This window comes from Hippocampus guttulatus, chromosome 12 (assembly GCF_054856545.1).
Source record: "Hippocampus guttulatus isolate MCC_2025c chromosome 12, RoL_Hgut_1.0, whole genome shotgun sequence".
Taxonomy (NCBI): Eukaryota; Metazoa; Chordata; class Actinopteri; order Syngnathiformes; family Syngnathidae; genus Hippocampus; species Hippocampus guttulatus.
The window spans coordinates 2,488,497-2,500,589 of NC_141272.1; the positions used below are offsets into that span (position 1 = coordinate 2,488,497).

At 45.0% G+C, this 12,093-nt stretch overlaps 1 protein-coding gene across 1 annotated transcript in view; it reads left to right on the forward strand.

Moving 5' to 3' along the window:
• Positions 1-12,093, forward strand: part of gab2 (GRB2-associated binding protein 2) — a 36,455-nt gene that overhangs the window by 8,404 nt on the left and 15,958 nt on the right. The window contains exon 2 of the mRNA XM_086125402.1: positions 9,519-9,822. Coding sequence (XP_085981528.1) covers positions 9,519-9,822 — 304 coding nt within the window. The remainder of the gene's footprint in view (positions 1-9,518; positions 9,823-12,093) is intronic.

Genomic DNA, 12,093 nt, shown 5'->3' on the forward strand with positions numbered 1-12,093 from the left:
GATGTGATTGATTAAATCGGAGTTGAATTGTGATGGCCGATTGCGCGGCTCCAAATAGTGCGTCGGAAGCAGCGTTCGGGGAGAATTTTAACACGCTTCGTCACCATTTGAAATGCCAGAAACAAACAAACATTAGCGGGATCGTATCGTCCGCTCGGGAGCTTCTGACCGTGTTGCCGTTCTCAAGATCGGTCTTGGTCTGGAGACCGGTCTCGAGACCACTTTTTAAGGCTCTCGGTCTCATCTCGGAAGATATATATATTTTTTTCACTGCGATTTCACTTATTTCTTTATTTTTTAAAGCTGAAGTGCTAACACATCCCGGTGCGTTCGAGGGACAGCGATCTCGGCTGATCTGGATCCCCTCACCGCAAGCAACAGAGGAACACCAAACGTCCGTCCGTCTCTTCTTTGTTTTGTTTGCGATACCTGCTTGGACGGGACTAGAGAACAACCAGACACGCGCGGCGGCGTCCGTTGGTTCGCGTCTGCTTAACGTCTCTTCGGACACGAGGTTGCGTAAACTGGGCGACTTCCGCGCTCGTGCTTGGTTTGAGTTCGCTTGCTGTTGTTGAAACCGATGAGTTGAGATGAGTTCAGGCAAAGGGACCTCAGTGAAGGACCGGGATGAGATGCCGTCAAGGCCCGGTCGCTTCATGCGTGTGCGTGAATTTTGGCATTCGGCCATTATTGAAGTTTGAGTGAGTTCACAGGCTTTGATATTCTTTCTGTCATTCCTGTAACTAACAAACTCAAAAGATGCTTTGTGTTGGGGGTTGTTATTCCCCTTTTGAAATTAATTTTCATTTTTAAAAAATGACTTTCGTTCCCATTCATTTTAAGCAATTCAATGGGCGTTATGAGTTTTTGGTTATTCTTGTCAACAGCAAAACAGAAAGCCGATTTTTATTAGATTTATTTTTAAAAAAAATTCAGAATCACTTGATGTGAATGCAATTTTTCAATTCACCAATCTGTTTTTTTTTGTTGTTGTTGTTTTTAAACTTTCTGTAACACCCTCAGTTGCTGTACGACAACAACAAAGATCGGGACTTTTTGGGGAAAATAGTAAATTGTCGCAAGGAGGTACGTTGAAGCGATACCTCAAATCTCGTCTTCGAAGGTCTTCGAGGCGCTAAGTTGAGCCTGAGTTTTTTGCGGAGGTTACAGAGTAGCAATTAAAAAGGACAAGCAAACAAACCACGGGAGTCTCTATCTTGACATTGCTCAAAGCAAATCATCTGACAGCAATTTTCTTTTTTTAAGGATGACTCAAACCCTTTCATGCACCCTGTAACCTGATAACATGATAAGCCGCCCACTGTAGTAACCTGCAAGGGTTAAAATAATTTTAGTGTTTTGGAATCATACTTCGCAGTGTATTTCCAAATTTAAACTCTTGTTATAGGCATTTCAAAACATTTTTTTAGCGGAGGTTTTTCTCTATTTGCTGCAGGCTTCATCTCGGTCCCTACTTAAGTCAAGTCAAGTCAACAGTATTTATAGAGCACTTTCAAACAGCCATCGCTGCATACAAAGTGCTGTACATGGAGCAATTTAACATGCACAATAAACAGTAAGACAAATTGGTAATAAAGGCGGTAGAAAGCACCAAACAGTAAAACCAAGAACAAATCTAAGTCATGCTGAGTCGAATGCCAAAGAATACAAGTGAGTTTTGAGGAGGGTTTTGAAGATGGGCAGCGAGGAGGCTTGCCGAATGTTCAGTGGGAGGTCATTCCAGAGAGAGGGACCAGCAACAGAAAAGGCTCGATCCCCTCTGAGCCTCAGTTTAGTTCTTGGTACTTCTAATAAAGTCTGGTCCACAGACCTGAGGCGCCGGGCAGGTGTGTAGGGGCGGATGAGCTCAGAGAGGTAAGGTGGCGCGAGATTATTCAGAGATTTGAAAACAAATAAGAGGATCTTGAAAATAACTCTAAAATGAATGGGGAGCCAGTGAAGGGATGCCAGAGTAGGAGTTATGTGCTCCCTCTTACGAGTACCAGTCAAGAGGCGAGCAGCGGCATTCTGGACCAGCTGAAGGCGCTTAATGGAGGACTGGCTGACTCCAAAGTAAAGGGCATTGCAGTAATCGAGCCGGGATGTGACAAAGGCATGAATTACTGTCTCAAAGTGTTCATGTGAGAGGAGAGGTTTTATTTTGGCCAGCTGTCTAAGGTGAAAGAAGCTGGATTTAACAACGGCACCAATTTGCCGATCGAGTTTGAAATCACTGTCCAGTTTAAGGCCCAAGTTTGAGACTGTTGACTTAAGATAAGGAGACAGGGGGCCCAGGTCTACAGGATGGAATGTACAAGGGCCACTGGGACCAAACAATATCACCTCTGTCTTCTTTTCATTGAATCTCAAGAAATGTTGTGCCATCCAGGTTTTGATTTCTTCCAGACAGGATAGGAGTGGCCTTAATGAGAAGGCGTCTTTCTTGCTCAGTGGGACATAGATCTGGCAGTCATCTGCATAGCAGTGGAAGGGAATACCATGTTTCTTTAAGAAGGAACCCAATGGGAGCAGATACAGCGAGAACAGCAGAGGCCCCAGAATTGAGCCCTGTGGAACACCACATGACAGGGGAGCAGTGCGTGACTTAACATCGTGTTGTACGCACAGCCACGCCCACTGACGAGCTCAGAGGTGCCCGTGTCCCCAACACAATTATCCGAGGTGTGTCTGTTGTAGCGGCGCACGGTTTGTGTGTGTGTGTGTGCGTGTGTGTCGCTAGTGCTGCGACAAACTGTGTCAACAAACCAGCTGATACGCGTCAGTCGTTGTGTTTTCAAATGTGCATGAGCAAACATCCAAAGTAAACACTCTGTACTGTACGCTACAATAGGAAGACAAGGGGGGGGGGGGGGGGGCTCTCTCTCTCACACACACACACACACACACACACACACAGCTGCACAAACACAAGAAGCCGTCGGTGCGCTCCATCTCGTCCATTTCCAGCCGGTGTATCCCGGCATTAAACCTTGGATTCGGGCCCAACGCTCACAGTCGCAAAGTCATGCGATTGAGCCGTGACGTCGGGTGGATGGATGAAAATTGCTTGGGGAGTTTTTGCTGATCAACGCTTGAATGTGGCCTTTTATCGTTGTCTCATGTCAATGGGCAATTTATAATGTCATGTTCGGTATTCGTGTAAGTCTTCACATTTCGTACAACGCTCTAAAATGGAGAAAAAAATGTATATATGTATTTTTTATTCAGTATGAATGATCAAAAATATAAACACTAAAATCTCATGTTTGCATAAGTATTCACAGACATTTCGCAATATTTTGCTGATAGGAACAACTGTCTTTAGCCATTCGTCCAACTTTTCCTAAATTGCTACGACAAAGTAAATTCGTACCATGTGTACTCGACAAAGGAATAACGCAAAGTTGTGGAAAAACAAAAAATCCATTCAACCACAAATCAACATAACAGTAATTCTCAACCCCACGAGGTCAGCTCTTTACCCAACATTTCACTTAGCAAAGTGAAATTTGTTGGACATATCTATCATGAGTAGACCCACCAAAAATCCCGAGAAGAAATGCCTGAAAACGCAGGAAATCTGGCGATGGTGTTAGAAGTGGCCTTTTTATGGCGGGTTTGGCTATTTCCAAGGCTTCGTCAAAGCCAACATTTAAAATGATGCCACAAGATGTCACGCCTATCCTCGGGCACCTTCGGCCATTCCTCTTCAACGTCAAAAGATTTTGTCAAATTTGGATCAAATTTGTGCGCGAGATGCTTAAGTGTGAAAAAAAATGTTTGCATGCGGGTGACACTTGACAACTTGCCAGAAAACTGTTAATAGTTCAACTGGACATGGTCATATCTTGACACCCTACTTTATCTATCATGAGCAGACCCACAAAAAAGTCGCAAGAACTCCCAAGGCCTAAAAGAACCAGGAAGTCTGCCATTTCGGTTTGAAACAGCTGTTTTACGGTTCTTTGGGCCATTTCCAAGGCTCCTCCGATTACAAACTTGTCCGAGACAATTGGTCAAATTTCTACGACTTTGTAACATGACAGATGGAAGGACGCGAAATGGCAAAACTAATATCCAACATGTCAAACACGAGCAACAAGAATTCCTAGCTAGTGTTTTGTTTTTTTTTTAAAAGCTCACAGACTGCAGCTTGTCACAATTCGACGACCTGGCAGCGTCCCCGAAACCAATGTGTGCGTGTGTGGGCTGCTGCAGCGCAGCTTCACTTTTCAACAAAAACAACACGTCTGACTTTTGGTTTCTCCGGCCATCTGCTCTGCGTGGAAAAAAAACTCCCCAAAAACAACAACAATAAGAGCAACAATAAAACCGCATCAACAAGCGCTCAGCCGCGCATGTGACAAAAAGGTGCCACAAAAGGCTGGCTTGTTGTTGGCCGGGGACGACGCTGGGACAAGCAGACAGCAATAATCTCGCCGTCATCAGCGGGCGGTCACGCAATGCAGGCCGCATTCCTGCTTCGGCAAAGACAGGGAGAATCTTCTCTTGATTCTGCATTGTTTTTCACTTGGGATGTTGTTACCCCCCCCCCCCCCCCCCCCCCCCAAAAGAAGGATAGGGCTGTCTGGGGACATGGACCAAGGAAAATCACTTTTTTTAGGGGGGTGTAAAACCAAGAGTTTTCTGCATTTTTGCAAAATTTTCAGTCCAAAGTACTGGGTGTCCCAACAGCTGTCTGAATAGTTTTTCCTGAGTGGTGGGAGTAGCAGTACGTGCGGTATTAAGAAAAGATCTCGTTTCACGAAACTAGCCACAGGTTGCAAACATGATGCTACGGGAATTTGTAAGCACACCACGGTGTTCGGCTCGTGAACAGTATTTCTTCGATTATAAGATTTTCAATGTTGAGAGAAGCCTAAAATCGAAATCTTGATAACACTTAGTTGAATCATTGTAAAGTAAAAGTATTCGTAAAGTAAATAGTTGACCTGACTTCCCCTTGAAGTATTATTATATATATAGTGAGTATTTTTGCCACCTCTGGATGACTGTGAGCTCAGATGACCAAGGTAGCTGAAGCTAATGATCAAATTCACGCAAGCAGATTTCTTCAGACTTTCAGAGACGGCTATTCTGGAGCACTACGAGAACCTTTCTTTGTTTTGAAGCATAAATTGCGCAATGTTTCTCATCCTATTGCGAGATTGTGACCGGGATGTGAAACTCTTGATTTTTTGCTAAGCTGCTGCTGCGTGTCTTGTGTATCTCCCGGAAACGCGTCCACATTGTGCGTCTATTATTTCCGCGAAGTAGAAGCATTTGCAGCGATTGTTTATCTTCCCACAATACGTCTGCCAAAAATAGAAGCAAACACGCCCGCTTATCGACAAAAAGGAGCTTGACGCTATTTTTAGCAGCCAGAGATTGCTGTTGTTCTTTTGATGTTCATCTTCTCCCTTCTCGTGGGACTCAAACTGTCCTGTTTCATCCTTGCACGATCTTCAAATGTAACTTGACCTGTTCAGAGGGACATGTCGAAGTCATGCAGGATAGTGGCCCTGGCATTGACTATTTACAAAAATCATTCACGCAATAATTTGGATCGTGGCGTCGTTTGCGTACAGATAGCACAGATGATGGACAACTTCGCGCCACCAAATATTCAGCAATTGTTTGGCAGTGGAAAGGCGCGACTCCTACCTTTAAAAGAACTGGAATCTGGTTCAACAAAAAGACAATTTCATTCGGTGTCAGGCGCGATTTGTTTGACGCCGCGATGCAGCCCAGTTGGTAACCAGGCCAGCATGTCTTGGCCTCGCTGCGTCGCCCGAAGGGGGTGGGAGGCTCAGACGGGTTCCGGCGGGGAGCGGAGGGAGTTTTGGGGGGGGGGGGGGGGGGTGTGAATGTGGGAGAGTCGGGGGAGGTTAACCTAGTTCTGAAGCTGCGGGCCTCACTTCCCACAGTTCCAGTGATCAATGGGCTCAGACGGGCCGTGCGCGGCGGGCGGTGGTCGGGTTAGCGCATTCTATTGTGTGGCCCATTCTTTCGTGAGTTACGTTTATGTTGGCCAATTGTTTTCCCATGTGAGCGCGCACGAGAAAGTAGGACAGCGGTAGTACGGCAACTTATTTCAAAGGAATGGATTTGAGATTCCAAATCTGCAATGGGATCGTTTCGCTGTCAAATTGTTCTCAATCAAATTTGGCCCGTTACTTGTTATGGCCCAAAGGTTGGATTCATTCCTTTTGATGGGCATCAAGATCCAAAACCGGCGCCGGAGGATCTAAATGTTCCAGATCCATATCTCGACCTTCACTGTCATAACTCTTTCAATGTTGGGATGTTGAACCCGTGTTCAGTTTGACCCAAAGAGAAGCCGGTTTCATTTTGGTCACGATCCAGATTCGGAACCCAAAATCATGTTTTGGCCAGTCAAAAATGTTAACGGATTTCGGTTCCATTTGGCGAAGCTACACAACCTCAGTCAGAGTAAAATCGGCTATCCTGTGTACCCTGTAGATGAACCCATAATTCTGATCCGGATTCAGACTCTGGAAAATCTGGCGGCTTCAATCTGGATTTTTTTTTGAAGGCCCAGTTTCTACGAGACCCTCTGGTGATTTGACAAAATTGCAGGCAGACTTCGGATTCAAGATATGGATCCCGGATTCAATGGGTGATAAATCTTGGGCTCGGTGAGGTTCTATCCCGAGTCAGGTTAACGCCTGGAATCCGGACCTGAGTGAGTTCGATTTTGGCCGGTAGCTTCCGCATGATGGAGAGCAGCACTCTGTCTGTCGTTTGGAACTGCTTTCCCAGGGGTGACCTCCTGATCGTATATGAAGTTTGATAAGGCTCCTTCCAGGAGATGTCTCCGAGTTAATACGCAGCTGCAGGATGCCAGAAGTCAGCGAGCCGGGTCGCGCTGACCCCTTTGCACGCGGGCACCGCTCCAGAACTTTATTGCAAGACATCATCTCTCTGCAGATAAAGCCCATCGTTTCCCCAAGGAGCTCTCTCCGCGGCTCCAGACATTTTGCTACTACTTGCCTGAGTGGCACTTAGTCGAAATCTCAAATCGTGATCCACCCACGAATGCGCGATCGTCAACAAAATGAGGGACAACTAGCTCTGCAGACCTTTCACGAAGCTGGCACATTCACACGAGTCCCGAGGAAAGTGATGTGGTCACAGCTTTTTTTCTTTTTCTTTCTTTTTTTTTTTTTTTTAATCGGAAAACTCTGGTCCGACGAGTTTTCATGAACGTCTCCGGTGCCGAGAAGCGCGCGGCTGCACGTCACTGTCACGCCGACGCTTATCTCTGTTCACTCTTCTGCTTCCTGGCCCGGCGGATGCGTGCACGCGTGCGGCGACGATATTAAGGTTACCCCCTCGAGGTTTCTCAGCCCAGCAGGAAATCGACTCGACCGGCCAAATAAGGCTCACTGGACATTTCATTAGGGACCACGTTGTGAGACACGGTACAAGATATCTTTGCTTTTGGAGTGACTGTCAAAGAGGCCCAGCATTTACTGGTGGCAGGGATAAGTCTGTACCCCCCTGTAACCCCGGCCAAAAAAATGCACCTCAATTGCACCCTTATGTTATAGCCTGTAAAAAAATCGCAATTATCAAGCGGTAGCAACAACCTCCGTCATTAGTTAGCCCGAGCCTTTTTAGTACTGTAGCCACGTGTGGTGAAGACGCTGAAATTTCGGTCAACTATCCGGAAAAAACTTAGCAGACATACAAAGAGAGTCCAAATGTGTTGCTTTGTGTTGCTTTGTTGTTGTACTTTGCTGTGTTTTTTGCGCTCCAAGATAGCAGAAGCAGCTCGAGGTATCGGGGCTGGCAGGAAACCCCTCGTGAACCGTGGTCAACAGGAAACCTGACATCTCAATGACAGTCAAGCGACTTTATTTTGCCTCGAAGCAGGATAGTCTTCATTTCTCCCGAGGAATGTCTGTGACAAGACTTGTCACTGGGTTCTGGATTGTGTCGGTTTTGGGGGCTGGGGCAAAAGTTGGGGCCCTGCAGGATCCTGTGTGTCAGCACACACGGCCTGGTGGAAGTGCATCGCTGGCGGATGTCCAGAAACCTCCGCAGTCCCCCCCCCCCCCTTCCCCTCAACCGCACATGCCCCCGCCTCCTCCTCTGCCTCGCTTCTCTCTTCCTGGTTTATCTTCTTCCTCTTGTGTCTCGGACCAAAGGGATAGCTGCTAAACATGTTCTCGGGCCGCTACGCAGCAGAGGGTCTTTGTTACCTCCACCAAGGACGTTGTTATTTTCAGTGCAAGGTCTAAACGTCATCCGGAAGTCCTCTAGCCTCATGTTAACATGCAACAAAACACGCTGTACACAGGCTAACAAAACTAGCATCACTGCCGTTTGAGTCCCTGACGTCGAGGATTATTGAACACAAACAATGCAGGAGCACATCTAGACAGACAATAAAACACTCGCATGCATATGTGAACAAGTGGGTGCGCGCCGTTCTTTATCCTCTGTGAAGAAAAACGTCTTAATATTACTGTAGTTTACTGAGCATGCATTGGACATACTGCCCCCCGGTGGTTACAGCGAATACGCCAGACGGAGCCGCACAATGAACGGATGACGTGATGATGAGCAAACGTTTTAATTATTTACATTTTATTTAATTATGTTATTAGTAAGTTATTTTTTTTGCCAGTTTTGGCTGTTCTTGTTACACTTAAAGGAGTTTTGTAAAACTGTGAAATGTTTTAGCTATACTGCAATTCAATATCATTTCTTTCGTGCATTAAAGGACCAAAGAAGAAGTTATTTTAGTCATTAGGATTTTTAAATGAATCAGTCAATTAAACAGTTATCGGAATTTTATTCTACCTCCAAAAAATCCCTATTGGTCGGGAACTAGTTAATACTGCTTGTTCTTATGAAGTACAATATTGTCGAGTGCTATTCTATTAATAAAAATTGTAAAAAGTGACAAATTGTTTTCTGGAATGAACTGATGGCATTTCCACTGGGGAAACTTCGCGCTTTCACTATTTTTGAGATAGAAGTCTACTCACAGAGAAAATTGCGCTTGTGAGTCAAGGCACCACTTAGCATTCTTTTCAACTGCAGTACCATCGCAGAATTGGAGAGGCACTGCCTGCCTGGAAAAAAAAAGTTGTGTCCCTGTTGTGGTGGTGGCGGGGGGGGGGGGGGGGTCACAAACTGTCACAGCGGTGGAGCGCTGCATGGTGTTTTTGAACCTTGGAAAGGATATCAGCACAGGAAATACGTTGGGCTTGCGGGCATCAACACCTGCTACACGCACACACACACACACACACACACCACACACAAACCACACGCGTCACTTTAAAAAAAATAATAATAAATTGTGGCGAAAGTGTTTGACAGCACAAACAAAGTAGAGCTGCTGACTGTCTTGTGATCACAAGTGAATGTTCTTGGATTCTTTTGAATACAAAAACTGCACCAGTAGTATGTTATGTTGTAGTAGTAGTAGTAGTAGAAGTAGTAGGAGTGCTGCGTCACAAACTGTTATCTCACCCCGCCAGGCATGGAAGAAGCGCTGGTTCATTCTGCGCAGCGGGCGTATGAGCGGTGACCCCGACGTGCTGGAGTACTACAAGAACGACCACTCCAAGAAACCCATCCGGGTCATCGACCTGCACTGCTGCGAGCAGGTGGACGCCGGCCTGACCTTCAAGCGGAAGGAGTTCCAGGACAGCTTCGTGTTCGACATCAAGACCTTGGACCGCACCTTCTACCTGGTGGCCGAAACCGAGGAGGAGATGAACAAGTGGGTGCGCGCCATCTGCCAGCTGTGCGGCTTCAACCAGTCGGACGACAACAACCACGGTAAGGTGCTTTTTGCATCTCCTCCGGCTGCCTCTTTTGTCCGCCTATGTTTGTTTTGTTTTTTTAATGCACGTTACACATTACACAAATAAGCACTTCATTCAAGTTGTTGTTGTTGGGTTTTTTTTTAAACTTATACAGTAGTAGTCCTTATACAACAGCCAGCGTGTGAATGATCAACGTCAGGTGATTTCGAATTGTCTTCATTATTTATGACAGTATTTTATTCATTATAAAATAATCTGTGTGCAAAACATTATTTTGAGTTCAAGAGATTACCTGCTATTCATTTTGTTTCAGAATGTTTTACATGTGTTATTTTGTCATGATTATTATTTAATTATCATTCATGTTCTCCCGCGGTTACTTGATATTATTTTTGTCATTGCAACATTGAAACATATAAAAAAAAAAAAAAGCTAACTAGCTTTCAGGCTAACATTGGCATCTGGCACCTTGTTGACGTTAAGGTTTTAGCCCACTGAGCTGATTGTATGTAAACATGAAATATGCGCAGGTGCAAGCTATACGCTGTTTATAATGTGAACCTGTTGACATGAAGAGGAGATTCCTTCAGCATGTTGACGCTCAGCGCTAACCGTTAGCCGCATTTGGCAGGTCACCTCATCTTATTTCGGCCCTTCTAAATATTTCCTTCCTTTCTGTTCCGAGCGTTTCCTATAAAAATAGAACACTAAAAAGCAGCCGTGACCCAATTACATTTTCATGCTCATGTATGACTCAAGTATGTAGTAGCCCCCCCCCCCCTTAACCCCCATGAATGCTAGCTTATTCGAGTCTCTGAGAAACGCACGCTGCAAAAACCGGCCTTAAAATAGCAAGAGAAAAAGTTATTAAATCACCACTGTAGTACGTAACGACTCACAATGATCTCCCAGTCGAATGTGAAAATTCGATCTGTTTAAAACAAGTCAACATAGAGAGCCTAAAAAAGCAGATTTTGTCTTGATTTGAGAAGGAAAAATCGGAACATTCCGTCTTGTTTGTGCCTCGGGTTATTTTTACACGGGGCCTCTTGATCAATGTTAGATAATGATGTCGTTTTGATATTGATGTTCAGTACTCTTCAGGCTATTTCTCGATATGATGAGTGGAAAACCACGAGAACGCATTTCTGAGGGAAACATCACATAGCATTTGAATTGCTGAAACTAGCAAGGTTGTGCTGTCTTGTAAACACCATCAAAGGAAACTCATTTCTTATGCTTGAATGAGTCAACTTTTTATTTATTTATTTTTGGGCGCTTACTTCAGAATTTGACTTTTAAAAGGCAAAGATGCAGCCTGTCCCTAAATTCAGCTATTTGCTTCATAACTCCATTTGAAAATATTTATTTTGGTCTTTTCTGTCACACAGTTGCCAAGAGATGACACCAAAGCCCTTGCTAATGGGAAAGTAGTAATTACTGTCATGGAAGTCGACTGATGGGATCAATCTGAGCTGATGGACTAAAATCTTTGCATGTTGAGCAGGCGCTTAGTTTAGCCTGGGTTGTTACGGAGAGTCTTTGCCACACTTCCGCTGCATTTTTTTTTTTGTCTCAATCAAGTCCTCTTTAAGCTATTTGTTTATAATGGTGATGTTGTGAGAAGCCTTTTGGCCTCATAGGTGGTGGTTTATTTACAGGTTTAAACAATCCTAAACCGTTTTAGGGGAGTGTTAATTGTCATTTTTGCTGTTCACAATAATACTGTGGGTTTGTTTTATACCCTGTACGACAATTAACCTTTCAACCCGAAGTTAAGTAAATTAGGGAAGAGAGTTTTGTCAGAATCTTTTTTTTTTTTGCAGCTGCAGACAGGGGAAGTCCCTCGAAGATGGACAGCACACCGTAGCGCAGATACCCCCCAAAAGAATCAAGCCCATTACTCCTCCTCTCCAAGAGAAGGAGATATCACTCGGCTAACATGTTTTGTTGTTGTTGTTGTGCCCAAGCAAAAACGCAGGATGTCTGTCATGATGTGACGCTGCCATGATGTCACGTTTGCCGATGATGAGGAAGGGTTATTTCGGGAGGTTCACTTGCAGCCGCGGCGGTTTTCACGGTTAGCCATTAGCCACGCTAACCGGTACTCCTCATGTGGGATTGCGAGGGAGTGATGACTCAGTGGCGGCAGGACAGCAAGTCAGTGTTACGTAACTGGCTTTCTTCCTTAAATGCCGACTTATTGGCACACACGCCGACAAACATGATGATGTTTCATTTCTTTCAACATAAATTTAGATGGAAGTGCTGACGCGGGCAAGTT